Source organism: Carettochelys insculpta, chromosome 3 (assembly GCF_033958435.1).
Source record: "Carettochelys insculpta isolate YL-2023 chromosome 3, ASM3395843v1, whole genome shotgun sequence".
NCBI classification, from domain to species: domain Eukaryota; kingdom Metazoa; phylum Chordata; order Testudines; family Carettochelyidae; genus Carettochelys; species Carettochelys insculpta.
In genome coordinates, this window is record NC_134139.1 from 70,953,651 (window position 1) to 70,979,676 (window position 26,026).

The following is a 26,026-nucleotide window of genomic DNA, read 5'->3' on the forward strand; positions in this document are numbered from 1 at the left end:
CCAATTTTTCCACATCTTTCTTGAAATGTGGCACCCAGAACTAGACACAATACTCCAAATGAGGCCTAACCACCACAGGGTAGAGCGGAAGAATGACTTCTCATGTCTTGTTCACAACACACCTGTTAATGGATCTCAGAATCATGTATGCTTTTTTTGCAACAGCATCACATTGTTGATTCATATTTAACTTGTGGTCCACTATAAACCCCTAGATTCCTTTCAGCCATATTCCTTCCTAGACAGTCGCTTCCCATTCTGTATGTGTGAAACTGATTGTTCCTTCCCAAGTGCAGCACTTTGCATTTATCTTTATTAAACTTCATCCTGTTTACTTCAGACCATTTCTCCAATTTGTCCAGATCATTTTGAATTTTGACCCTATCCTCCAAAGCAGTTGCAACCTCTCTTAGCTTGGTATCATCTGCAAACTTAATAAACTTACTTTCTATGGCAATATCTAATTTGTTGATGAAGATATTGAACAGAAGTGGTCCCAATACAGACCCCTGCAGAACCCCACTTGTTATACCTTGCCAGCAGTATTGAGAGCCATTAATAACTACTCTCAGTACGGTTATCCAGCCAGTTTTGCACCCACCTTATAGTAGCCCCACCTAAGTTGTATTTGCCTAGTTTATTGATAAGAATATCATGCAAGACCATATCAAATGCCTTACTAAAATGTAGGTATACCACATCCACTGCTTCTCCCTTATCCACAAGGCTCATTATCCTATCAAAGAAAGCTATCAGATTGGTTTGACATGATTTGTTCTTTGCAAATCTACGCTGGCTGGTCCCTACCAGCTTACCACCTTCCAAGTGTTTGCAGATGACTTGTTCCATTATCTTTCCTGGCACAGAAGTTAAACTGACTGGTCTGTTAGTTTCCTGCATTGTTCTTATTCACCTTTTTATAGATGGGCACTATATTTGCCCTTTTCCAGTCTTCTGGAATCTCTCCTGTCTCCCATGATTTTCCAAAGATAATAGCTAATGGCCCAGGCACCTCCTCCATCAGCTCCTTGAGTATTCTAGGACACATTTCATCAGGCACTGGTGACTTGCAGACATCTAACTTTCCTAAGTGATTTTTAATTTGTTCTTTTTTTATTTTATCGTCTAAACCTACCCCTTTTCCATTAGCATTCAGTATGTTAGCCATTCCTTCTTCAGACTTCTCAGTGAAGACCAAAACAAAAAGGTCATTAAGCATCTTTGCCATTTCCAAGTTTCCCATTACTGTTTCTCTCTCCGCACTGAGCAATGGGCCTACCTTATCCTTGGTCTTCCTTTTGGTTCTAATGTATTTATAAAAAAGTCTTCTTGTTCCCCTTTACGCCCATAGCTACTTTGAGCTCATTTTGTGCGTTAGCCTTTCTAATCTTGCCCCTGCATTCTTGTGGTGTTTTCCTATATTCATCCTTTATTATTTGTCCTAGTTCCATTTTTTATATGATTCCTGTTTTATTTTGAGATCACGCAAGATATCCTGGTTAAGCCAAGGCGGTCTTTTGCCATATTTTCTATCTTTCCTATGCACATCCCACAGAACAGCAAAACAACTACCTTGTTCAGAGATGTAAGAACTGTTTGTTTGTTTGTTTGTTTGTTTATTTAACCATTCACAATAGGCCAGCTTCTCTCTTCACTAGGAATGATTGGCTGTGCAACCAACATCTATGCAGAGGTCATGACACAGAAAGAGGCAAGTATTTTCTTCTGCTTTTTTAAGTCACCCAAAGGCATTGTTCATGTGATTAAGATTTCAATAAAGATAATTATTTAAAAGCACAATCCATCTTCATTACAAACCTATTCCAGCAAACCCTTGAGCCACAAGGATGAGTACACAAGATAGCTATGTCTACACTTGTCCCTCCTTTGGAAGAGGCATCTTAATGAGGCAGTCCAGAAGATGCTAATAATGCACTGACATGAATATGCAGCAATTCATTAATATAATGGCAGGTGCACGCGTTTCAAAAGGTGCTGCTTTCAGAACACACACTGCCTGTGTAGACAGGGGTCTTTCAAAAGGCCCTCCTGTCTTTGAAAGCTCCTTCCTCCTATTTGGTTTTAGGAAGAAGGGGCTTTCAAAGTCTGGGGGTCATTTCCAAAGGCCCCGTCTACATGGACAGTGTGCATTCTGAAAAAGGCACTTTTGAACCACATGCAGCTGCCATTACACTAATGTGGCACTGCATGTTCATGTCAGCACCTCATTAGCATCTTCCAAACTCCCTCATTAACATGACCCCTCCAAAAGGAGGGGGCATGTGTAGAAACAGGCAAAATGCATTTCAAAATAGCCTTCATCTGTTTCGAAATACACTGTCTACACACAATGGAGCCTATGTCAAAAGACAGCCATTGACACACTTTGGCTGTGTCTACACTAGTAAGTTGTTTTGAAATATTTTTGAAATAAGGGGGATCTTTCAAAAGAGCCCATGGAACATCTACACACAAAAAGTATTCTTTCTAAAGTAAACCGAATGAATGTGGTGTTCCTTTTAAAATCACTCTTCCTTTCCCGTTTCAGGAACAGCTTCCTCTTTCGAAAGCTTCTTTTGAAAGAAAATGCTTGTAGACACTCTGCAGGGCCCTTCTTTCAAAAGAACAGTCTTCATTTTTGATCCCTGGCCCATTCTTTCAAAAGATTGAGAACTGTGTGGATGCTCTTTTTTGGAAGAGAAAAATCACTTTTTTGATTCTCTTTTTTGTGTGTGGACACAGTCTTTCAAAAGTTCTTTCAGAAGAGATCTTCCAGAAGAGCTTTTTTGAAAGATCTCTGTAGTGTAGATGTAGCCCATAACTTAGTTTGAAATAGGCCTTATTCCCTGTCTACACAGCCTCTGTTTCAAAATAACTATTTCAAAATAGGTGCTATTCCTCATGGAATGAGGTTTACCTATTTTGAAAAAAGGCAACTGCTATTTCAAAATTATTTTGAAATAATGGTTACGTTGTGTAGACAATAGCAAAGTTATTTCAAAATAACTTTGCTGTGTAGACATACCCACAGTGATTAACAAATCAAGTGTCTTGTGTACTGTTTCCAAACCAAGATAAAAGTTAAAAAAATATTCAATTTTCCTTGAGGAAATCAATCTTTTCTCCTGAGCTTTTCATTTACGAATGACCTGGAAGTCCAAAGGAAATCTGTCTACAGCCATACCTTGGAAAATAACACAAAACAGAAGAGTAAAATGCCGGTTTATCTAATATCATGACCCTGATTGAGGTCTTTGCAGTGGGGATTGAACTTGAGACCTCAAGTTTGAGAAGTACAAATCTTCTCATTCATGAGCCAAACGACTCAGCAGTCAGCCCAGGATGCAGCTTGCTCAAGCCCCTTTACCTGTGACCTAGACACCACACTTGGCAGGATTACATTCATATATTTAATTCGTTTACACTTATTGATTGAAACATTATGCTGCAAGACATACTTCTACAATACAGAAGTACACAGGCTACAATTACACTAGTGATTAGTAACAGAGAGGGAGCCGTGCTAGTCTATATGCTATCAAAACAAAAAAGCAGTAAAGTAGCACTTTAAAGACTAACAAAATAATTTATTAGTTGAGCTTTCGTGGGACAGACCCACTTCTCCAGTCTGGTCTGGCTATGGTCTGAAGAAGAGGGTCTGTCCCACGAAAGCTCACCCAATAAATTATTTTGTTAGTCTTTAAAGTGCTACTTACTGCTTTTTTGTTTTTACACTAGTGAGTTTTGCTGATAAAACCCCAGTTTTGTCAACAAAAATGGTGGACTGTCCACATGCAAAATGTGATTTGTTGACAGTTTGTGGACAAAACTTGGCACTTTGAATGGCAGCATTCTGCCAAAAAGCCATGAGACATAATGTTGCTGTCGACAGATTTAGTCAACAAAAAAGCTATGTGGATGCCCTGGGGGGCAACAGACAGGGCACCCACAACAATGGGCAGCGCCGTCTGCTGTGCTTCCAGTGCCTGTTTTGTTGGGAGAGCACCCAGGCAGTCTAGCTGCTCTCTTGAAAGAGCAGAGAGCTCTCCTGGTTTGTGTGCGGCTGCACTCTGTCAACAGAAGTTTTGTGGGGAAATCTCCTCCGACAGTGACTTCTGTCAACAGATCATTCTTGATGTGCAGCTCACAGGTCAGAATAAAGCAGAAAGTCACTTTCTTTCTCAATGCAAATTTGGCAGCTTATATATTACTAACATTTATAAATAATATATATATGCTTGTAAAACCTCTTTGTCTCACTTTAAAAGCAATCCTTTCACTCTATTCTGTATTACTGCATGTGCTTTGTGTAGCTCCTGTCTGGAAACACCATAATCATCTGTTTGCTGTAGGGAGAGGAGTAACAGTATATCATCCTATGGATCCAGCTGGAGGGTCTCCAGTACATTATTATGGGCTTGTCTACACTAGCCCCCTCCTTATAAGGGGGCATGTAAATGAGCCCGAGCGGAGAATAGCAATGAGGTGCCACGCTGTATATGTAGCACTTCATTAGATTAATTTTCACCACGCAAACTTCAAAATTAGCAACTTCAAAGTGCCAGCAAGCCATGTAGCCATGGGCACTTCGAAGTACCCACGTAATTTCGAAGTGCCCTGACTCACAAAACATTTTGGGAGTAAGGGAACCTTGAAGTTGCATGGATACGTTGAAGTGTCCCCAGCTACATGGCTTGCCGGTGCTTCAAAGTTGCTAACTTCAAAGTTCGCACAGTGAGAATTAAGCTAATGAGGTGCTGCATATGCAGTGCAGTACCTCAGTGCTATTCTCTGCTAGGGCTCGTTTACATGCCCCCTTAGAAGAAGAGGGCTTGTGTAGAGAAGCCCTACAAAAAAAATAACAGAAAACCACATCCCTGGTTTGTTTACCCAATGACTAGTTGTTTTTTGTTTTTTTATTATAATGTCTATTCACTGAAAAGTTCAAAGGAGCAGTTATTATACTTGTAAAAACTCTGTATATTACCACAAGTAATCTCTCCCAGTATTTATGGAGAAGCAAGACAGAAGTTCTGTTTATAACATAAAAATCACCACAATGTATATATCAAGACTTGGCTGTTCAGGTCTCTTTTTTACAATTTTATAGAGCTATTCTGATAAACATCAGATGAGGATCAGGCTAATAGATTTTAATTAGACAACATGAATCTTCAGGTGTGAGAGAATTTAATACAGACCATGCTAAGGAGTTAAATCAACCTGCAGCATCTCTTAGAAGAGGTAGTGTAGGGAGGGTGTCTGGAGACTATCTGAAAACCAAAAGGTATTCTAAGCATGTGTTGCTTTCACGACCACAGTCTAACAGTTGCACAGGACAGGCCTACCAACTGTGCAAAAGAAATCACTTAAGAGGCTAACAGCATCCCACACATGGCTCCACAGACCTCTAGATTCAGAAAAAAAAATCATGTGAGGCAGAAGCTAAAAACAGCCTCAGAGACAAACTAAATTAAAAATACAAACTACTGACATATTTCAAATTATGAATTTAAGATGAAGGCAACTGTCTCATTGCTTCAGATTCCATTTTGCCCTCCTATACTAATGTTATTCTTAAGTCTTATAGCTTTAATAGTGATCTTCCTAGACAACCTCTGGGGAGCCCTGCAATGCCTTGCCTTAGGCATCCCTCAGGCTTTAGTTTGATAGTGAAAAGTATTTTGAAACTAGGTCATCAGGAACATTTATTGTGATTTATACAAAATACAATAGAAATTCTTATGACTTGTGCACAAAAGGAAATGACACTTCAAGAATTTTAGAAACAAAAATAAATTTAAACTTAGATAGTGTTCTGGTCATACAACTGGTTATTGCCTCTTCTCCACTGATACCAAGATCATTGCAGCAGATGTGCTGCCATTGGCAGAATAGATCTTCACTGACCTGCCACTCTGAAGGGGAATCACCAGACATTTGTTCCTTCTGTTCATGAGGAATGGAGGGAGGTAAATAGTGGAATTCCCCAAGGATCCATACTGAGACCAGTCCTGTTTAACATATTTATAAATGATCCAGAAGCAAGGGCAAGCAGTCGGGTGGCAAAATTTGCAGACAATACAAAATTACCCAAGATAGTTCAGTTCAAAGCAGACTTTGAGGAGTTACAAAGGAATCTCACAAAACTGGGTGACTGGACAAAAAATGAAAGATAAAATTCAATGTTAATAAATACAGATTAATGCACATTGAAAACTTGATCTCAACTACACATACAAAATGTTTGGAACTAAATTAGCTTTTACTACTCAAGAAAGAGATCATGGAGTCATTGTGGATAGTTTTCTGAAAACACCCACTCAATGTGCAGCAGCAATCCAAAAGGCCAACAAAATGTAAGGAATTTTTAGGAAAGGGATAGATAATAGAACAAACAATATTTTAACACCACTATATAAACCACTGTATACCCACACCTTGAATACACATGAAGTTCTGGTCACCCGATCACAAAAAAGAATATTACAATTGCAACAAATACAGGGAAACACAACCAAAATGATTAAGGGTTTGGAACATAGAAACAGCCTACTGGGTCAGACAAAAGACCCAACTAGCCAAGTATCTTCCAACAGTGACCAACGCCAGATGCCCCAGAGGGAGTAAACAGAAGTAATCATGAAGTGATCCCTCTCCTGTCATCAGTTTCCAGCCTCTGACAAACAGTCTCAGGACACCATTCCTACTCATGCTGGCTAATAGCCATTGATGGATCTAACCTGAATTTCCATATGAGAAAAGATGAAAAAGACTGAGACTCTTCAACTTCAAAAAGAAACACCTAAGGGATGATTCAAAAGACATCTAGAAAATCATGAATGGCATGAAGATTGTGAATAAGGGAAGTGTTTATCTATTTCTCCACAGAACATAGGAACCAGGAGTCATCCATTAAAGTTAAATCTACACTATAAGACAAAATCGATTTTAATAAGTTCTATTTTTAACCTTGTTCTTATGAATACAAATTAAGTATTCACAAAGCTTCTTGAAATTTGACCCACCATTTTTCTGTGTTGTTTCCTTGTCCTCGTTGCCCTGTGCAAGTCTGACAGCATAAGAAGTTCAATGTGAAAACCTATCCCAAAGTGCCTTCACTCCTTTGCATGTGGGCATTTCATGTTTGAATCCCAGAATGCAAAGCACTGTCCCAGAATTCAGAACACCAGTAACCGTGCAAAAACTAACTGGAGAGCATGCCATTTCCTGCTGTAGCATTACAGCATAAGCATGGCTCCACAAATGCTTCAACTCACAGCACCCATTGTTTTGGCAACCACACTGGCTGTCGTGCAATTTTGTCTTCAGTTACAAAGCTCAGTGACAGTTCAGTATCATAATGCTGCTGCTGCTGGTGATGATGATGATGACAATGATGGTTTGGGAGAGCAAATTTCTGAACTGCAGTCCAAGAACTCATAGCTGCTGGCTGCCCTGGATGCATTGCTGACAGTGGAGCAGTGGTTTTGGACTCGTGAGACCAGCACACGCTGGTGGGACCACATCGTTTTGGAGTTCTGGGACAATCAGCAGTGGGTGTAGAACTTTCACATGTGCAAGTCCACTTTTATGGAACTTTGTGATGTGCTGATCCCCACCCTGACACGCAGCAACACAAGAATGATGCTGACTTTAGCAGTTCAGAAGTGAGCGGCAATCACATTATGGAAGTTTGCAATACTTGACAATTACCAGTCAGTGGCGAATCAATTTGGTGTAGGCAGATCTACAGTGGGGTCCATAGTGATGCAGGTGGCCCATGCAATCTCTCAGCTTCTCCTCAGGAAGACCGTGACCCTGGGAGATGTACAGGCAATATAAACATGGAATCATAGAATCAAAGAACTGGAAGGGATCTCAAGAGATCATTGAGTCCAGCCCCCTGTCCCAAGCAGGATCAACCACCACTAAGTCATTCCAGCCATGACTATGTCAAGCTGGGACTTAAAATTTCCAGGGATGGAGATTCCACCACCTCCATAGGCAATGCATTTCAGTGCTTCACCACCCTCCCAGGCTTTGCTGCCCAGAGGTTTCCTAAGTGCAGTGGCACATTAGATGGCATGCACAATCTCATCATGGCCCCAGACCACCTAGCCTCTGAATACATAAACTGAAAGGGGTACTTCACAATGGAGTTGCAGGGGTTGGTAGATCACAAAGGTCATGTCACTGACACCAACATTGGATGGTCAGAGACGTTTCATGATACAGACATCTTCCAAAATTCTGGGCTGTACAGAAAGCTCCTGGATGGGACTTTTTTCCCAGAGCAGAAAATCATGATTGGTGATGTGGAGATGCCTATTGTTATATTGGACAACCTTGCCTACCCTCTGCTCCTTTGCCTTTGAAGTCCTAGACAGGAGCCCTGGACCCCAGCAAGGAAAACTTTAATCACAGACTCAGCAGGTATAGAATGGTGGTTGAATGTGGCTTTAGTCATTTAAAAGTGAGCTTCAGATGCTTATTGACCCATTTGGAACTTTCTGAAACTAATGTCCCCACTGTGATTACAGCGTGGTCTATTTTGTACGACATTTGTGAATCCAGACAGGACTTTCCTTTCAATTTGGAATGCTGAAGCCATAGGCAGGGTTTGCTCACAGCCACTTACACAACCATCCATCAGTAATCATGCTGAGGCAGTAGCAATAAGGGATGCTTTAAAACATAGGTTCATGAATGATCTGTAACACACATGCTACTCATGTATTTCTCTGACATAATGCCAATAAATCATGCCGTGTCTTAATGAACGAATGCTTTCACTTGGTGGGGGGTTAAGTTGCAGTATGCCTGGTTCCATCAGCCACGTGTTCACTGTGGACCTGGGAGTATCAGCAGGCAGCTGTGCCTTCAACACTCTCCCAACCTACCCTGGGTCCCTGTGCTGCGTGTCCACAGAGGACCTGGGAGTATCGGTGGGCAGCTGTGCCTTCACCCCTCCACCATCCCCCACAATGATTTCTATTTCCTACCACTCCTGTATGCCACAAAATCACACCAAGCTCAAATGAATGATTTTATTTTAGTGGAGGAGAGGTTTAAGTGGCAGGGAAAAGAAGCCTTCTCAAGGCAGCTTGAATAGCCTTTTGCAGTGTCCCTTGGGGCTGGAGCAGGAGGCTATCCTTGACTTTGCTCCCTGAATTTTAGGACTGCAATGATGGGGAGTGGATGACCTCCCTTCAGGGGACTCCAGGAAGCAGGTAGCACAGGACCTCCGTTTGCTCCATGACTGCCGTTACGAGCTTTGCTATTCTGCTTTGCTGCTTCCTATTGCTGGAAGTTAAGCATTCTCTGTTGCAACTGAGCTTGACTCTGATACCACTGAACTGTACTATGATGCCACTGACCAGTATCCTTTGTCAGCTTAATGTGTTCTGCTTCATTCTGCTTCACGTGCTGCAGGATAACATCCTGCTTGTACCTCTTTCTTTTTCACTTCTGCTGCAGGGAAATGTAAAGGGGCAGGAAGCATGGAAAAAAAATTCCAATGCAAATTCCTGTGCTTCTGTAGGCTGCCATAGAAGACACCACCCTCTTAAAACTAACAGCTATGGAGAAAGAACACCTGTTCATGCTGTGTGACCAAGAGCCTGGAAAATTTGCTCAAATTATGTGTAGCGCCATGACACCTGATTGCTATCTGGTTGCCTGGCATGGCAAGGTGTGCTACCATGGAAGCTGCAACAAGTAAGGACTGCCCAAGAACCTTGTGAAAAAAATACAAGAGTGCCTGGATGAGGTCTTTGAGAAGCGCTCCATCCCAAGCAACATTATCACACTGTTCTGTGGGGCACAGAACCATAGCAAACCTGTACCTGTACCCAACCATATGCCTATACTTACCCACCCAAAACCCACTTCTAGCATGCAGGATAAATACTCACCCAAACTACTTGCTCCAGGGGGCTCGGGGACCAGCACTGAGGTGACTGGCAGGGAGGGGACTGCCACAGAGGGCCCCAGCATGGAGGTGACCAGCACGGCAGGGACTGGCATAGAGGGGACCAGTTCCAGGTCTGTGGCGAAGAGCTCTGGGCTGTCAGGAACAACTTCCTCAGTCCCCTGCTTGTTGTCCCCCTCCTCTTCTCCATTGCCCTCTTCCTCCAGGACACCTAGCTCCTCTGGGCTCACCACAGACTCCATACCAGGGCCTCCACAAGGGTCATAATTAAGACCGGGCTCTGTGGTGGGTTCACTACCCATAAGCATGTGCAGCTGTTGATAATAGTGGCAGGTCCATGGAGCTTAACCCTGACAATTGGTTGGCTTCACAGAATTTTTGATAGGCCTGCCGGAGTCCCTTCACCTTCACCCAGCATTGCATAGAGTACCAGGAGTAAACGTGGGCATTCATCTCACGCAACATCTGATCACAGATTACTGCATTTCTCTTGGCCCCTGAAATCTCTTAGCCACCCATTGGTTTCCCCAAATTACAAGAAGATCCAGAATCTCCTAAGGGTGCACACTGGGGCTCTCTTGCAACTCTGAGAAGTACTAGACAGATCACTACCATGAGTGCTCAAGATTGCAGAAGATGGCTAATAATGCATTTGCTACCAATGCGGTGTGATGGCTACCGATGTGGTGCGATGTGATGAGCAAAAGAAATTTTTCATAATGGGTACCCTTTTTATTTGAAAGGCTAGGCGCTGCTGTATTTCAATTCAAATTCTAATTCAAATTCAGTCAAAAATTTGCAGGCTTCCTGCACACCTGGGCTACGTCTACACGTGAAGCCTACATCGAAGTAGCCTCTTTCGATGTGGCGACATCGAAATAGGCTATTTCGATGAATAACGTCTACACGTCCTCCAGGGCTGGCAACGTCGATGTTCAACATCGACGTTGCGTGGCACCACATCGAAATAGGCGCAGCGAGGGAACGTCTACATGCCACAGTAGCACACATCGAAATAAGGGTGCCAGGCACAGCTGCAGACAGGGTCACAGGGCGGACTCAACAGCCAGCCACTCCCTTAAAGGGCCCCTCCCAGACACACTTGCACTAAACAGCACAAGATCCACAGAGCCGACAACGAGTTGCAGACCCTGTGCATGCAGCATGAATCCCCCGCTGCAGCAGCAGCAGCAGCAGCCAGAAGCCCTGGGCTAAGGGCTGCTGCACACGGTGACCACAGAGCCCCGCACGGGCTGGAGAGACAGCCTCTCTCAACCCCCCAGCTGATGGCTGCCATGGAGGACCCCACAATTTCGACGTTGCGGGACGCGGATCGTCTACACGGTCCCTACTTCGACGTTGAACGTCGAAGTAGGGCGCTATTCCGATCCCCTCATGAGGTTAGCGACTTCGACGTCTCGCCGCCTAACGTCGAAGTTAACTTCGAAATAGCGCCCAACGCGTGTAGCCGCGACGGGCGCTATTTCGAAGTTAGTGCCGCTACTTCGAAGTAGCGTGCACGTGTAGACGCAGCCCTGGATGGAAAGCAGTGGAGAAGGAAGTGGCCATACATGGAGGGCCACCGCGTAGCTTTGTGGGATACATACAGGACACTTCTGGAGGCTAAAGAATATCATTTAAGGACATGACACTTCCACACTAGCCTTTATTCAATATTTTAAATTCAAAATTGACATTATACCCACCCCATAATATTGGCATTTTGTTGTCGGTATTACAGCTCAATAAATTGAGCTAATAGTGTATACAGTGAAGACAGTGATGTCTAATATTGCGCTAAGTCCTTTACATTTGATTTTATCTCATAGTGTAGATGCAGCCTAAAATTAACAGGAAGCAGGTTTAAAACACAGAAAGAAGTTCTTCACACAATCGTCAATCAATGGCACTTGCTGTCAGGGGATATTGTGAAGACCAAAGGTATAACAGGGTTGAAAATTGTTTAAGTTCATGGACAATGCATAGTCATTGACAGCTATTAGCCACGATGGTCAAGGTTGCAACCCCATGCATTGGACATCCCTGCCGAAAGTTGGCAAAGGATGATGGGATCGATCAATTGACAATTTCTTGTTCTGTTCATTCCCTCTGAAGCACCAGGTATTTGCCTCTGTTGGAAGTGAGAATATTGGGCTAGAAGCACCATTGGTCTGACTCAGCATGGACCTTCCTAAAATACCTGCCAGGGAATCAACAATTGTACTCTGGATGGAAGAGCATAATACTGTCATATAGCTGTTGGGTTGGCTTAACTTAAATCTAGTCTAAGAAAAAGCTCCTAAACTCTAGTGTTTAAAACCTGTTCACTTTCAAATGAATTTGCAGTCATTATTTTTAGTAACACATTAGCAATATTCATAGGAATCTGCAAAGGATGTCACTCAGTATCTTGCTGGAGTATTTTTAAACATCTTTTGGTCGTTGGTTTCTAAATCTTCAAAAGTTTCTTGGTGATTTATTTTATTAAGCTTTGGGTTACTTCCCAACCAACTTGTCAACTACTAGTCCCACATCCACTGTAAATAAAATAAAGTAAAATAAAATAAATACGCTGAAGTTAGTTCTAAAGCATTTTGAAAATATTGACATTAACTAGATGGAGGGCTGAGTCAAATGAAACAAAACCTGTTAGTTTTCCATAGCATGGCATAAATCATTTGTCTGCTTTCCTGGGTATCAATCTTTTAACATACTTTTCTCTATCAACTGTAGAAAATGGCAGTAGCAATCATTGTACAAGTCAGATGGAAGGAATGTGCTCCATCAAGATAATTATACCACTTTATTAATAGCTAATGCTTCACAAACCACAAAGCAGTGTTCGTTATGAGGGCACTAAAGATAAAACTACAGCGAAAGCTAATGTATTAGCTAAACTCTTCTGTTCACATGACATCAGTGGGTTTGGAAGAACATGCATTGGGACAAAATTCAGTGCTGTAACTAGCTAATTTTGTGCCTGAGGCAAGAATATAAAATTGCACCCCCTCATATATTCATAGTAGTTACTTCATAGAAAAAGGGAAAATACATAAATAATAAAAAACAATAATAACACATTTATTTAGTATAGTTATCAAATTGGCACAATCTATATCTATCTATAGCTATATAACTATAGATATATATGATCTATATATTAATACACAATTATAGAATATCACCATATCAGGTACTAGGACATATCAGGTAGTATTAGGTATTTGTTTTATGAGCTTTTAATCAGACAAACTCATCAATAATTGCAAGAAGGGAGGGTTAGGTTTGACATTAAGAACTGTCAGGGTGGGTAAGTACTGGAATAGATTGCCTAGGGAGGTTGTGGAATCTCCATCATTGGAGAAATTTAAGAGCAGTTTAAATAAACACTTGTTGGGGATGGTCTAGAATGGTGCCTGGTCCTGCCGTTAGGACAGTGGACTGGATTTGATAACCTCTCTAGGTTCCATCCAGTTCTGGTATGCTATGATCCTATATGCCACATCTACTGCTAAAGACTTGCTTTGTTTTGCAAAAATACAGACTAACACAGCTACACATCTAAGCAATCAAATGGTGAGATTAACCATTGGAACAACAAGCCAAAGGTGATCACCTGAAAAAAATTAAATTGGGGTGGATTTTTCAATAAAATACATGCCCTAGGGATCATTTTGGGAAAGTAAATGGTCAAAGGTAGACAAGAGGTCACACTTCCACTCTTGGAATCTGTGAAATCTACCTCATGGCCAAGGCCACCTAAAAGGATTATCACAGAGAGGTAGCTATGTTAGGCTGTGTCTGCACTAATCCCCTTCTTCGAAGGGGGCATGTTAATCAGCCTGAGCAGAGAATACTAACAAAGTGTTGCAATGAATATGCAGTGCTTCATTAGGCTAATTCTCCCCACAACAACTTTGAAGTTGCAAACTTCTAAGCGCCAACATGCCGTGTAGCCATGGGCACTTCAAACTACCCACCCAAATTTGAAGCGCCCTTACTCCCCAAAATTGCCCTTACTCCTCGAAATTGCCCTTATTTCCCAAAATACATGGGTCATGGTTGTGGACCTTTGGTTGTTTTTCTTGTTCTCTGGACTTCCTTCAATTTATCCCTATCATTCTTGAAATGTGATGCCCATTGAAATGTGATACCTCCCTGTTTTCCTCCATCTGCTTTGCTCTCCGACTCTTCCCTTCCCCACCTTCACACCAACCCTATCTTGGGTTTGTTCTACCCAACACTTCCACACCTTGTCTGGATAGTTATGCAAAAGTAATCTTCCCCTATCCATGAGAAGTTCACAATTTCTGGGAAAAAACAATTCTCCTAAATTATAGGGGAACTACAAAACAGAAGCAATTTACAATCAACATAGTGGCCAATTCTTATCCATAATATCAACAGTTAGACCTGTTACTAGACACATGAAGTAAGACATTGAATACTTGTTAAACAATTCAATTTACATAACGATGACAAGCTGGGATACCATTGGTTGTTGGCAATGATGCTAGTGTTGAACTTTAGCATTGATAATGAAATTATAGAGCAGTGTGAGAGGAAAGACTGTCTGCCTTAGACTGGTATAGTGCTGCATATTGTATTGCAGAGGTTTTTCCCTGCAAGGAAATGGATTAGCTATTTATGCATTGAAAAAAGAAAACAAACAAACAAACCCCATAATAATACCCCTAAGACCAAACCTGTCACTTTTTAAAAACATGAAAGGGGATTAATTTGGAGTTAGTGGTTGATTCATCTGACTCTGGAGTGGGAATAGGTGTTGGCCTGGGATTTCATATGCTTAGATTAACTCCAAACACAGCTATATTATAAGGCAGTACATATTACATAAGGCTCACTATTATAAATTGATTACCCTGTGATGGGAATGACCGCCTATTTTGGTTCATTGTGTCACATCCTCTGGCAATAGGAGGGGTGGGAAAAAGTGGGGAGGAGACTTTAATTTTTTTCTTACATCTTACTGGGGAGTGACAAAATTCTCTCACTACCAAGTACAGTATGCTTTTCCAGACACGTATTAACATGATCTTCATAGAGTCTTACTACTCCTTCAAGCCTTTGCACTGGAAAGGAGAGTGCCATTCACCTTTTCATTCTGTTGTGCATTTTTGCAGGCAAGGCAGAACCAGTTTACAAAGTAATAAATCCCTAAGGCTGCATCTACACTACAACGACCCTTTCGAAAGGACGGCTTTGGAAGATAAAAGTCAAAAGACAGCCTTTCGAAAAGAAGCCTCCACACACACAAATGTTTGGACGTTCCACCAGTTTTGTTGACAAAACTCTCTAATGTAGCTGTAGCCACTAGGAACAGAAATATAGGCACTAGCTTTGCTGGTGCTAGAGTGCTAAAAATAGCAGTGTGGCTATGACAACAGGGATAGCAGCCTGGGCTACCTGCTGAGTACAATCCAGCTCAACTCAGTAAGCTAGCCTGAGACATTACTTATGATGCTGTGCCACAGTGTTACTTCTAGTGTGGATAGGCCCTTGGAATACCACTCAGCTGTTGTCAAGACATAATTTTACACATCTCTTTTTGCTTTAGTTTTACCATCTCTAAAATGGGGCAAGAATGTTTATTTTGATTCCTGGATGAGTTATTAGTTTACTTTGCACTAATTTTATTTTACCCTAAAAGGAAAAAAATAATTGGAGTAGCTGAAATGAGAGAGTCAGGAGCTCTCAGCAACAACATGCCTATCCTTCCATCCTCTTGAGGTTATATTCTGTAGTGCTTTGAGAATTGGCCTGCTAAACCCAGGGTTGTGAATTCAATCCTTGAGGGGGCCATTTAGGGATCTGGGGCAAATATATTAAAAAAAATCTGTCATGGATGGTGATAAGTCCTGCTGTAAGTGCAGGGGACTGGACTAGATGACCTCTATAGATCCTCTCCAGTTCTATAAGATAGGTATATCTCCAAAAGTTCAGTCTCATGAACCAGAATCTTTATAACGCAGGAAGAGAGGGCAATGGACAGTCTTTTATGATACAGAAATACTGATTTTATTGAATGCTTTAAATTATACTAATAAGAAGAAAATAAGATATGGAGAAAGCCAGGCAAATTGAGCTGTAACAATGAACTGGATAAAAAGAGCCAGAATACTACATACGGGTGTGTTTTAAAAGAGGACTTCAATGCAATGAATATATTTTTGAATTATGTGAAAAATGAAAGATAAGTGATAAATGGATAAGAAAATGCTTCCAATAATAGGAACAATGCTGTGTTAGAACTTACACGAAGTATTTTCCCCAGAGAAGGGGGCTCTCTGGGCTACTTTATTAAATTCAAGACAAATTAAATTATAAAGAAAACGGTATTGTAAACCTCAAGGGAAACCTATTTTATTTATAAGGTACTTACTTTGAAGTAGTTATGGAAATTATGCTGTTTCTGTGGCCTATATTTGGAATACCATATTCTACTGTGGACTAGTCAGTCCTCACAGGTTAAATGGAATTAGTACATGAATCTGAAAGTTCCAGAACAACTACAGGAGGTTGAAAAGATAATATAAAAAAGCTGTTACTCCTCCTTCCAAATACAGAACCTACGCAACTGAATAAAACAGGGTTTACTTTATTTCTGAAACAGTTTTTTTTTTTCTCCTGACTTAATGGAATACTTTGATACTAGTTCCAAGCATTTAAGAGTCCATGATACACTAAGTAAGAGTAAAGATGTTAAAGTGGTACCCTGGGAAAGTTCCAGGTGAGGGTAATTTGTTCTGCTTATTTAAATTCAAATGTATCAATATTTTTATCATGTACCTGAACAGTTTATGGTAGCCACAAATCTCTTTAAAATAACAACATATAGATAACCTAAAAAGTACATATGTCTCAAGATGCTCCATAATAATTGTCATTACTACATTGTGCTATTTTACTCCAACAAGTAAGCCATCATCTTAGTTTTTTCTTATAAAGACAAACCCCAGTCCTCTGACCACCTTGCGCTAATTATAGCATCCATCCAAACACAATTAAATAGCTAAGGACAGATACATACCCAAAAAGGAAATTAATTTCAAGTCAAGCATCACCTTAGGAAAACTACTGTGCTTGATATACTTCCCAGACAGGTCACCAGCCTTATACTACAGACGTGCAAACATAATGGTTCCAATTCTGACATTCCTACTTAACTGAAGCCACATGGGAGTTTTGCCCACATAAGGACTAAATGAAAAAACAGCAATTAATTCCTATAGGATTTGGCCCAACAACAAGTACTTTTACCACAACAAGGAATAGTCTAAATTGATAACAATTGTATTTACAAAACTATGTTATAATATAAATTGGATAATTCTTCCTTAACACTTTAAACTCATTTGGCCAGACCTATAATTAAAACCACACAAAACTTATTGTTGATGAGCAAAAGGAGCAGGAGAAGAAATAAAAAATTATATTGCCCCTGGCTTTTAGAATGCTAGATAAATGCATTATAAATGTGTTCGAAAAAGAAAAAACAAGTATGCTTATGTGGAATAAAATTAGTTTTACAAATAAGCCATTACAATATTTTCTTGTTTTGTTTTGTTTTTTAAATTCACATGAACATATTACCAACTTTCTAAGGATATAACAGCTCTGGTCCTTCTTTGTGCAGCTACTCTCTGTTTCAGGGTTTCATAATAATTACAGTATTTTTCTTGTTCTTTTTCTTACTTGTTTGTAACATATAGTACAGACAGTATCTGTGATAAGGCATAATGAAAATCCCTTAACATTCATTACATCTAAACTTGAAGAGAGAATTTGATATTCAGACACAGCAAGTGGCATAACTGATGCAACTGGTGTGTCAAAATAAGCCTGCTTATCTGGCTTTTTACATAATGCTGAAGAGCTGACAAATTCTGTTTGATGTATTGCACTTTTGCAAGGGGCACAGCACATTATTGTATTATTTCTTTATACATGCAATCCATTTGCAGCAATAAATGCTAATGTGTATATCTAAAAAAAATAGCCTCAGGATTGTCCATTGTTTCACACCAATTGTGCTTTTTTTATCTAATTAAACAAGTCCTAAAAATTACTGCAGGCTTCTGGATCCTTGAAAGATTTGTTGACTTAAGGCTGCTGCTACATTACCACTCTCCTGTTGAAGGAGGCATGGTAATGAGGCAATTTGAAGCAGGCTAATGAGGTGGCAACATGCACATTCAGCATCTCATTAGCATAATGGCAGCCACGGAAACAGACTTCGAATTGTAGATTGACAGTGAAGATGGGGGCAGCTTCGAAATAAGCACTTCACTTCGACATTCCCTTAACTCCCACAGAACTAGATTGGAGTAAGGGAACGTCGAAGCAGGGTGCTTATTTTGAAGCTGCCCCATCTTCACTGTCAATCTCCAATACAAAGTTGGTTTGTGCAGACACCATTACGCTAATGAAGTGCTGAATATACACATCATCATCTCATTAACCTGCTTCAAATTACCTCATTACCACGGCACCTCTGCCGGAACAATGATAGTGTAGCAGCAGCCTTACAGACTTTTACTAAGGCTGTCAACAGAACTCAGCACTTTTGTTGACAGCCTTCTGCCTCTCCCCCAGGAAGCAGAATGCCTTTCGCAACAGAATCTGTTGACAAAAAAAATGTGTGGATGCTCCGGGAAGCCCTCTGTTGACAGACAGGGCTTCCAGGTCACCAGGAAGCCCTGTCTGCTGAGCTTCTGAGTGGCTGTTTTGTTGAGAGACCAGCCAGGCAATCCGGTCACTCTCTGTTGACAGAGTGGGTCAACGGAGTGATCTGCTTACATGTGAGGTTATGATCTGTTTACAGAAGTTTTGTCAGAAGATATCTTCTGACAGTAACTTCTGACGACAGATCATGGTAGTGTAGAGGTAGCCTAAGAGGAATAAGTAGGTTTACATTTATGGGGGATAGTATTGCCCATTTCTTATTTATAATGTCATTTGAAAGTGAGAACAGTATGTATGTTCACATGCTATTTTGCAGCTGATATTGCAAGGTATTTATGCACCTGATGCACTTCATTCTTTTGCCACCATTACAGAGGATATGGGTCCATGCTGCTGCTGCTTCTCATTAAAAGAATAATGCATTAATTAAATTTGTGACTTATCCTAGTGGAAGAATTGTACGTCTCCTGCTCTTCATTTTACATGCATTATGGATTTAGATTTTATGTTATTAGCCATGTTGGATGATGATCCAGAATATGTTCATTGCAAGAACACTTTCACAGCAAATTTAACAAACAAACAAATAAAAAAGAACCCACACCCACATCGCACTAGGAAGGTATGAATGTGAGATTTCTAAAGCTAGTTACAGTTCTTGATCCAAGATTAAAGAATCTGAAGTGCCTCCCAAAATCTGAGACAGACAGGATGTGGAACATCCTTTCATAAGTCTGAAAACGGCAACACTCCAATGCAGAAACTACAGAATACAAACCACAAATATAGCAAATCAAACCTCTGCTAATGTCATCTAAACAGAATATGAAAATGACCATGCATTGGTATCCACAGTTTTGGATCGTTATTGGGCAGAACCCATCATCAGCATGGACACATGTTCTGTGGGAAGGTGGTTGAAGCGTGAAGGGCCACATAAATCTTTAGCAAATCTGGCACATGAATATCTTACAACCCTGGCTACAACAATGCCAAGTAAACACCTGTTCTCACTTTCAGGTGACTTGGCTGTGTCTATACTGCATCATAAAGTTAATTTTAAGGCAGTTAGCTTGATTTTACAATGTCACTGTCTTCTCTGTAAATGACTATTATATCCATTTTAGGGAGCATTAAGGTCAATATTATTACACACACCATGTGAGTCGACATAGGTCAAGTTCGAATTTAAAAGGTTGAATTAATGCTAGTGTGGAAATGCCATTTGTTTAAATTGACTTTATTGGCCTCCAAAGGTGTTCTGTAATGGTGCTCCATGGTTGTCTGCTCTGGCCACTGCTCTCCAGCTGCACAGGAAGTAGGTAACAGGAAGCCTGTGAACTTGAATTTGGCACCAGGAGGTCTGCAAAATTGAAGTGGGCATTTGGGCCCATTCTGAATTCATTTCTTTACTACCAGCATGGTGAATGCATCTTCCCATGAAAAAATAGCCCCAGCATGGGGTAGTGGCTTCTCCCCTGCACAAGATAGGCCAAGACATTTTTTCAGCACTGGCACCAGCCTCCATCCATTGCACCAGGTGGGAGCTAGGCTGTGGGGGGTCATACTTGTATGAGAGGCTGAAAAACTTCTTTTCTGTGGTTCACATTTATACAGAGGCAGCCTCCCCCACAGGCACCATGCAGTTGGGGCCTATCTCTGGCCCAACCACATCACATGGCCAGCTCACAACCTAATAAAAGCACATGCTTGCGGTGCAGTGGGGATCATGCTGCTAGACAGCTCCATGTGCTCACTTGTGCACAGTGAAAGCTCCAAAGGCAGGAAAGATTCCAGGGGTTGACTGTTGCCAGAGGGAGGGAGTGGGGGGAGTATCCCCCCATGGCAAATATTTTGGGAGCTGGCTGTTCTTTCAATGGCTAACAAGCAGCTGAGCAACCAGTTTACATGGTTCAGTCACCTTTTGATGCCAGCCTATTTGGTTTCCTCTTACCTGGACTCCCTACCTTTCCTTTTTAACTTTTGGAAAAATGGCTGTTTGCTTTCCGTGAGAAAGGAATGAGGGCAATGCAAGGTGGGAAGATGACATCACATATCTACAATCACTTGCAGGGCATTTTTTCTCACAGTACACCAGTGAAAAAATACAGAATGCTTCGGGGCTGAGGAAACTGTAGGATAGGTTCCCACAATGCACTGCTGCAACAGTCAATGTTTGGTGATTCAGTGTGGCAGCACTAATTCAACTTTGTGTGGAGATAAGGATACTCAAATTTGAATTTATAAAACACAGCATTATAAAATCTAATTTAAGAAAATCAAATTTATATTGTAGTGTAGACATAGCCTTTGAAAAAGAAGCAGGCATCATTATCTCCTGCAAATGTAATCAAATGCATTTGTCTGAGCAATTGACTGAACACGAAACAACACTGAGTGGACTTGGAAGCTCTGAAGTTTTACACTATTTTATTTTGAATGCAGTTATTTTTGTACATAATTCCATACAAGTAAGTTCAACTGTCATGATAAAGAGATTGCACTACAGTACTTGTTTTGAGTGAATTGAAAAAAATATTTTTTATTTTTACAGTGCAAATATTTATAATAAAAACAAAGTGAGCAATATATGCTTTGTAGTCTATGATATAATTGAAATAACATGCAAATATGAAAACCTTCAAAATATTCATATAAATGGTATTCTATAATTTTGAGTGTAATTAATGGCATGATGGAACAATTAAATTTTTAATTGTTTGATAAGCCCAATCTCTACTGTTTGGATTACATGATTTGGTACCTTAGCTCTTTAAATTTTACGTTGATTTGGGTTTTTTACTGATTCCATAGTGATGAAACAAAAAAGCAATAATGTAGCACTTTCAAGACTAACAAAATGATTTATTCGGTGACGAGCTTTCATGGGACTGATGAAGTGGGTCTGTCCCACAAAAGCTCATCATCGAATAAATCATTTTGTTAGTCTTTAAAGTGCTCCATTACTGCTCTTTTGTTTTGTTAGAATACAGACTAACATGGCTACCTAGCTGATACTATTTCATAGTGATTAGAGAGAGATGTGAGATGTATGCAACTGATAGAAATGTGTTAAATATATTCCACAGTTTGTGTCAGTAACATTCTCATTACACTGAAATGTAAAGAGGCATGCAAAAACAGTATGCCTAAGACGCAAATAAAACCAATTTGCATATTCAATGCTTTAGTTACATAATGGTGGCCGCTTGCCATTCTGGAAGTGCTGATTTTGAAAGCCAAAACAGCCATGTAGGTGGGGTTCCTTCAAAAGGAAGCCCCACTTTCAAAAGCACTCTACTTCCTGAAAAAGATTAGGAAGAAAGGTGCTTTGGAAAGCAAGGCTTCCTTTTGGAGGAACCCCATCTACACTGCTGTTTTGGCTTTTGAAAACAGCACTTCTGGAATGGCCAGTGACTGTCATTATGCAAAGGAGGTGATGATTATGCAAATCAACATCTTATTTGCATTTTTGGTCACTGATTTTTGCATACCCCTTTTAAAAGCAAGGGGCCAGTGTAAACATAACTAAAATGTTCACAGTTCAGAATAAATTCAGTCATTTTCTGAACCCAGCCACCAGAGTTGTTTAAATCACACGAATGAGTAATTAATGTTATAGAAAACAATAGGAAAGGGAGATTTGTTCTTTTCTAAATTCCCTACATGCCTGCTCCCTCTGGGATCACTGTCCTGCCCAGCTGTTATTATGGTCCATAAGAGGCTTGCAGAGATCATCAAGAGACAATCTGACCTCTCCACTCACAAACAAACGGTCTAGACACCAAAAGAAAAAACTGTATTTTTGTATATTTAAAAAGTGTATATACACAGAACAACTAATACTCATCTGTGAATGGATTAAAAAACAGAATGCACACACTTTATGTAAACACATACAATACAGTTGCCAGTGCCTCTGAAATTTGATATAGAAGAAAAAACCCTCACTTTTGTTGACACCAAAAACTATTGTGATTTAGGGATGCCAGCTGTGCCACTGTGTGCAAGGCACCATGACCTAATTTCAGGATGTAGAAGCAAAGGGTAAGCCCAGCTTCAGGATTCTTTTCAGTAGTTTATTACTCATGTTGAAATCACAAGGTTTAGCTAAAAGACCGTCAACATGTTTTGACGGTATAGTTTGCTCAGATGCTTTCTCCAGACTCAATGTAGTGGCTAGAATCTTACACACTTTACAAAGTATGCACATTATATTATCAGAGCAGCAGTTCTTGATGCAGGAATGAGAGGGAGGAGCTTTTCTACCTATAAAGAAAGAGTGTACACTTGCACACACAACTTTATGATACTATTATATTTTTCACACAGCACAAATGTCAGCATCATCCAGGGGAAGTTTTATAGAAAGCCATGGCCAATAACTGAAAGAATAACAAAAACATAGACTTGAACTCTGCAACTCAGATCAACCTTATAGACAGAAAAGATTACTTAAATGTTCCTGCTACAGATGCAAAAATAAAGATACATATTGCTCTAATTCATTCAGGAAAATTGAGTTTTTGTCCACCTATATGTGCTACACGAGTTGTTGACTCACCAGATTAAGGCTCCAAGTTTGGAAGGGTGCCTGCACAGGAAAATTCTCGTATCCAACTAATTTCAGTATCATGGCCTGAAGCTGTTATATTTTCAACCTTCCTCTGAGTCTGATCTAAATGATCCAATTTACTATGGTGTGGGAAAGTTCTGTAGGTCAACCATGTGGTTAAACACTCAGATTTGATTGAAATTGGAGGAAGGCATTATAAATTAGCCTTGTAAAGTACAGCAACAAGACCTTACACAGAAGCTCAAAATGAATTAGTAGAATAAAATGGAGCAAAAACTCTGCCATTAAGCTTCTAGGGGTTCCATTCCAGTCCCAAGCCTGGATGGAGGAGGAGGGTTGGTCAGATGAATGGCGATGCACTGACTGTGAAACAACAATACAAATGAAAGGTGATGTCAGTACGACTAAATGATAAAAGATGCCAGCTCGGATGTCGCTCAAATAAACAAGGTCTGTGATACCATTCGAGCAATTGGTTTTGGGTCAATAAGTTGGCTAGCAAAAGAAAATTACAACTCACAAGTATACTATCAAATGGAACATGAAACGTCTAAACACTTTGGGTGACTGGAAAATTAGAGCTGCTTCAGAAGGAGATGTAGAGATGCCAATGTGATATACTTGTACTAGCAGAGATGCATTGGACGGCAATGGGAGTGATACACAGTTGCGAAGTCATTTGGTCAGGGAATGAAAGAAAACATGAGGCAGGAGTTGGATTCCTTCTTTGCAGAAGAGCTAGAGGAGCATAGTTAGGATACAAACCAGTGAGTGCAAGAATGACGATAGCAAGATTTGAAGTAAAACCTTTCAACATCTTGGTCATTCAGGTTTATGCACCCACGTCGGACAGCATGGAGGAAAAGATTGTGCTGTTCTATAAAGACTTGACAAGGACACTGGAGGAGATACCAAAGAGATATGTGATGAGCATCAGAGGAGATTGGAACATGAAGGTTGGAACAGATAATGAAGATTGGAAGAGAGTCCTGGGAAGGTCTGGGTATGGAGAAAGAAATGAATGAGGCAAGAAACTGCTAGAGTTTGATATGGAGCATGAGATGGTTATGTGCAACACAAGATTCCAACAAAAGGACTGTAGGAAGTGGACACTGTGATTAAATGACAGGATGTCCAAGAACATGATAGATATGATTTTAATAATAAGAAGATGGGTAACATCAGTACAGCAGTGCTGAACTTTCCAAGGAGCGGATATAGACTTGGACCATAGTCTAGTGATCACAAACATCAAGATGAAACTCAAGAGAAAGTGTAAGACTTGTAAGACACAGTTTAACAAAAGAAGAGACATGATGAGGCTAGGAGAGGAGGAAATAGGGAATGCGTACAGAGCAGCACTGAAAAAGAAGATTAGGAATGTGGCCACAGTGAAAGACCTAGATAAGAAAGTCAAAGAGATAGCCACAGCAACAGAAGAGACAATTGAACAGACTGTTCCAGAAGAAGAAAAATCAATAGGAAGTGGGTTATGCAGGAGACCCTGAAGTTGGTCCAAGAGAAGAGAGCACTGAAGATCAGAAGAGATGTTTTCAAGAAGGTGGAACAGGAATATAGATTGAAATGCAATGAGGTAAGGAAAGTGGCCAGGAAGGACAAGGAGAAATGGTTAGAGGAGTAGTGCAAAGATTTATAGAGGTATTATAGTGAACGTAAGACCAGGGATGTGTATAAGATGATTAGCAATATTAATAGGAAGTGGCAGCCAATGCAGACAGAGATCAAAGGTGAGAACGAAGAAGTGCACATAAGCAAGGAGAAGATTGTGCAGTGATGGACAAGATATTACACCTGTCTATACAAAACACAGTTGGACCTGAGTGTCTCAGAGAGACTGATGGAAGAACTGAAAGAGATATCTCCACTGAGCATCAAGAATGAGACTGATATTTCAAAGGAGGAATTAGAAAAAACAGTGAAATGACTAAAGAACAACAAGAGCCCTGGAAATGATAAGGTCATGGGAGAGATGATTAAATATGGGAGATAAAGTATGATTCAGAAAATACACTGACTATGTAATATAGCATGGAATGAAGGGAAGGCACCTAAGGAGTGGACAAGATCCAAGCTAGTGACAATACACAAGAAAGGAAGTGCACTGGAGTGCAAGAACTACAGAACGATTGCCCTAACCAGTCATCTAGGCAAGGTGCTGATGATGTTACTGATGGAGAGACAAAGATCGCTTAAAGAAGCATATCTAGCGAACGAGTAAGCAGGGTTCAGAAAAGATAAAAGTATCATACAGCAGATATTGGCATTAAGACTGATAGCAGAGAAAGCTCGACGAAAGAACAAGAACATACACACTTGCTTCATCGATTTTCAGAAGGCATTTGACAGTATAGATCAGAAAAAGTGACTTGGGCGGTACTGGAGTCATATGGAATGGATAGCAGACTGATACGGTTGTTGAAAGATATCAATGACAATGTGGAGGCAGTGATGAGAATATGCAAAACAATCATTCTGTAGACAATCATTTGTTTACTGAAAATCAAATAAAATGAATACACATATTTTGAAGTTTTTTATACTTACATGATGCAGCTAGGAACCTGTGAAGTGTCTGTGCAGTTCTGGGAACTGTTCTTTTGGAAACAAAACCAATACTGTGTCAGCATGTAGGCTGAAAACAAAACAGAAACAGGGGAAAGAGAAATTAATAAAATACACATCCAACGCAGAAAAGAACAGCATAGGTGTAGTTTAGGCCATAATGCTAAACCTGCTAATATTTACCACTTACATAGCACCTTCCACACTTCATTCCAATGTTGCTTTCA

At 40.4% G+C, this 26,026-nt stretch overlaps 1 protein-coding gene across 1 annotated transcript in view; it reads right to left on the reverse strand.

Moving 5' to 3' along the window:
- Positions 1–26,026, reverse strand: part of CHRM3 (cholinergic receptor muscarinic 3) — a 375,774-nt gene that overhangs the window by 201,893 nt on the left and 147,855 nt on the right. The window contains exon 2 of the mRNA XM_074988643.1: positions 25,782–25,869. Within this exon, the coding sequence (XP_074844744.1) occupies positions 25,782–25,869 (88 nt within the window). The remainder of the gene's footprint in view (positions 1–25,781; positions 25,870–26,026) is intronic.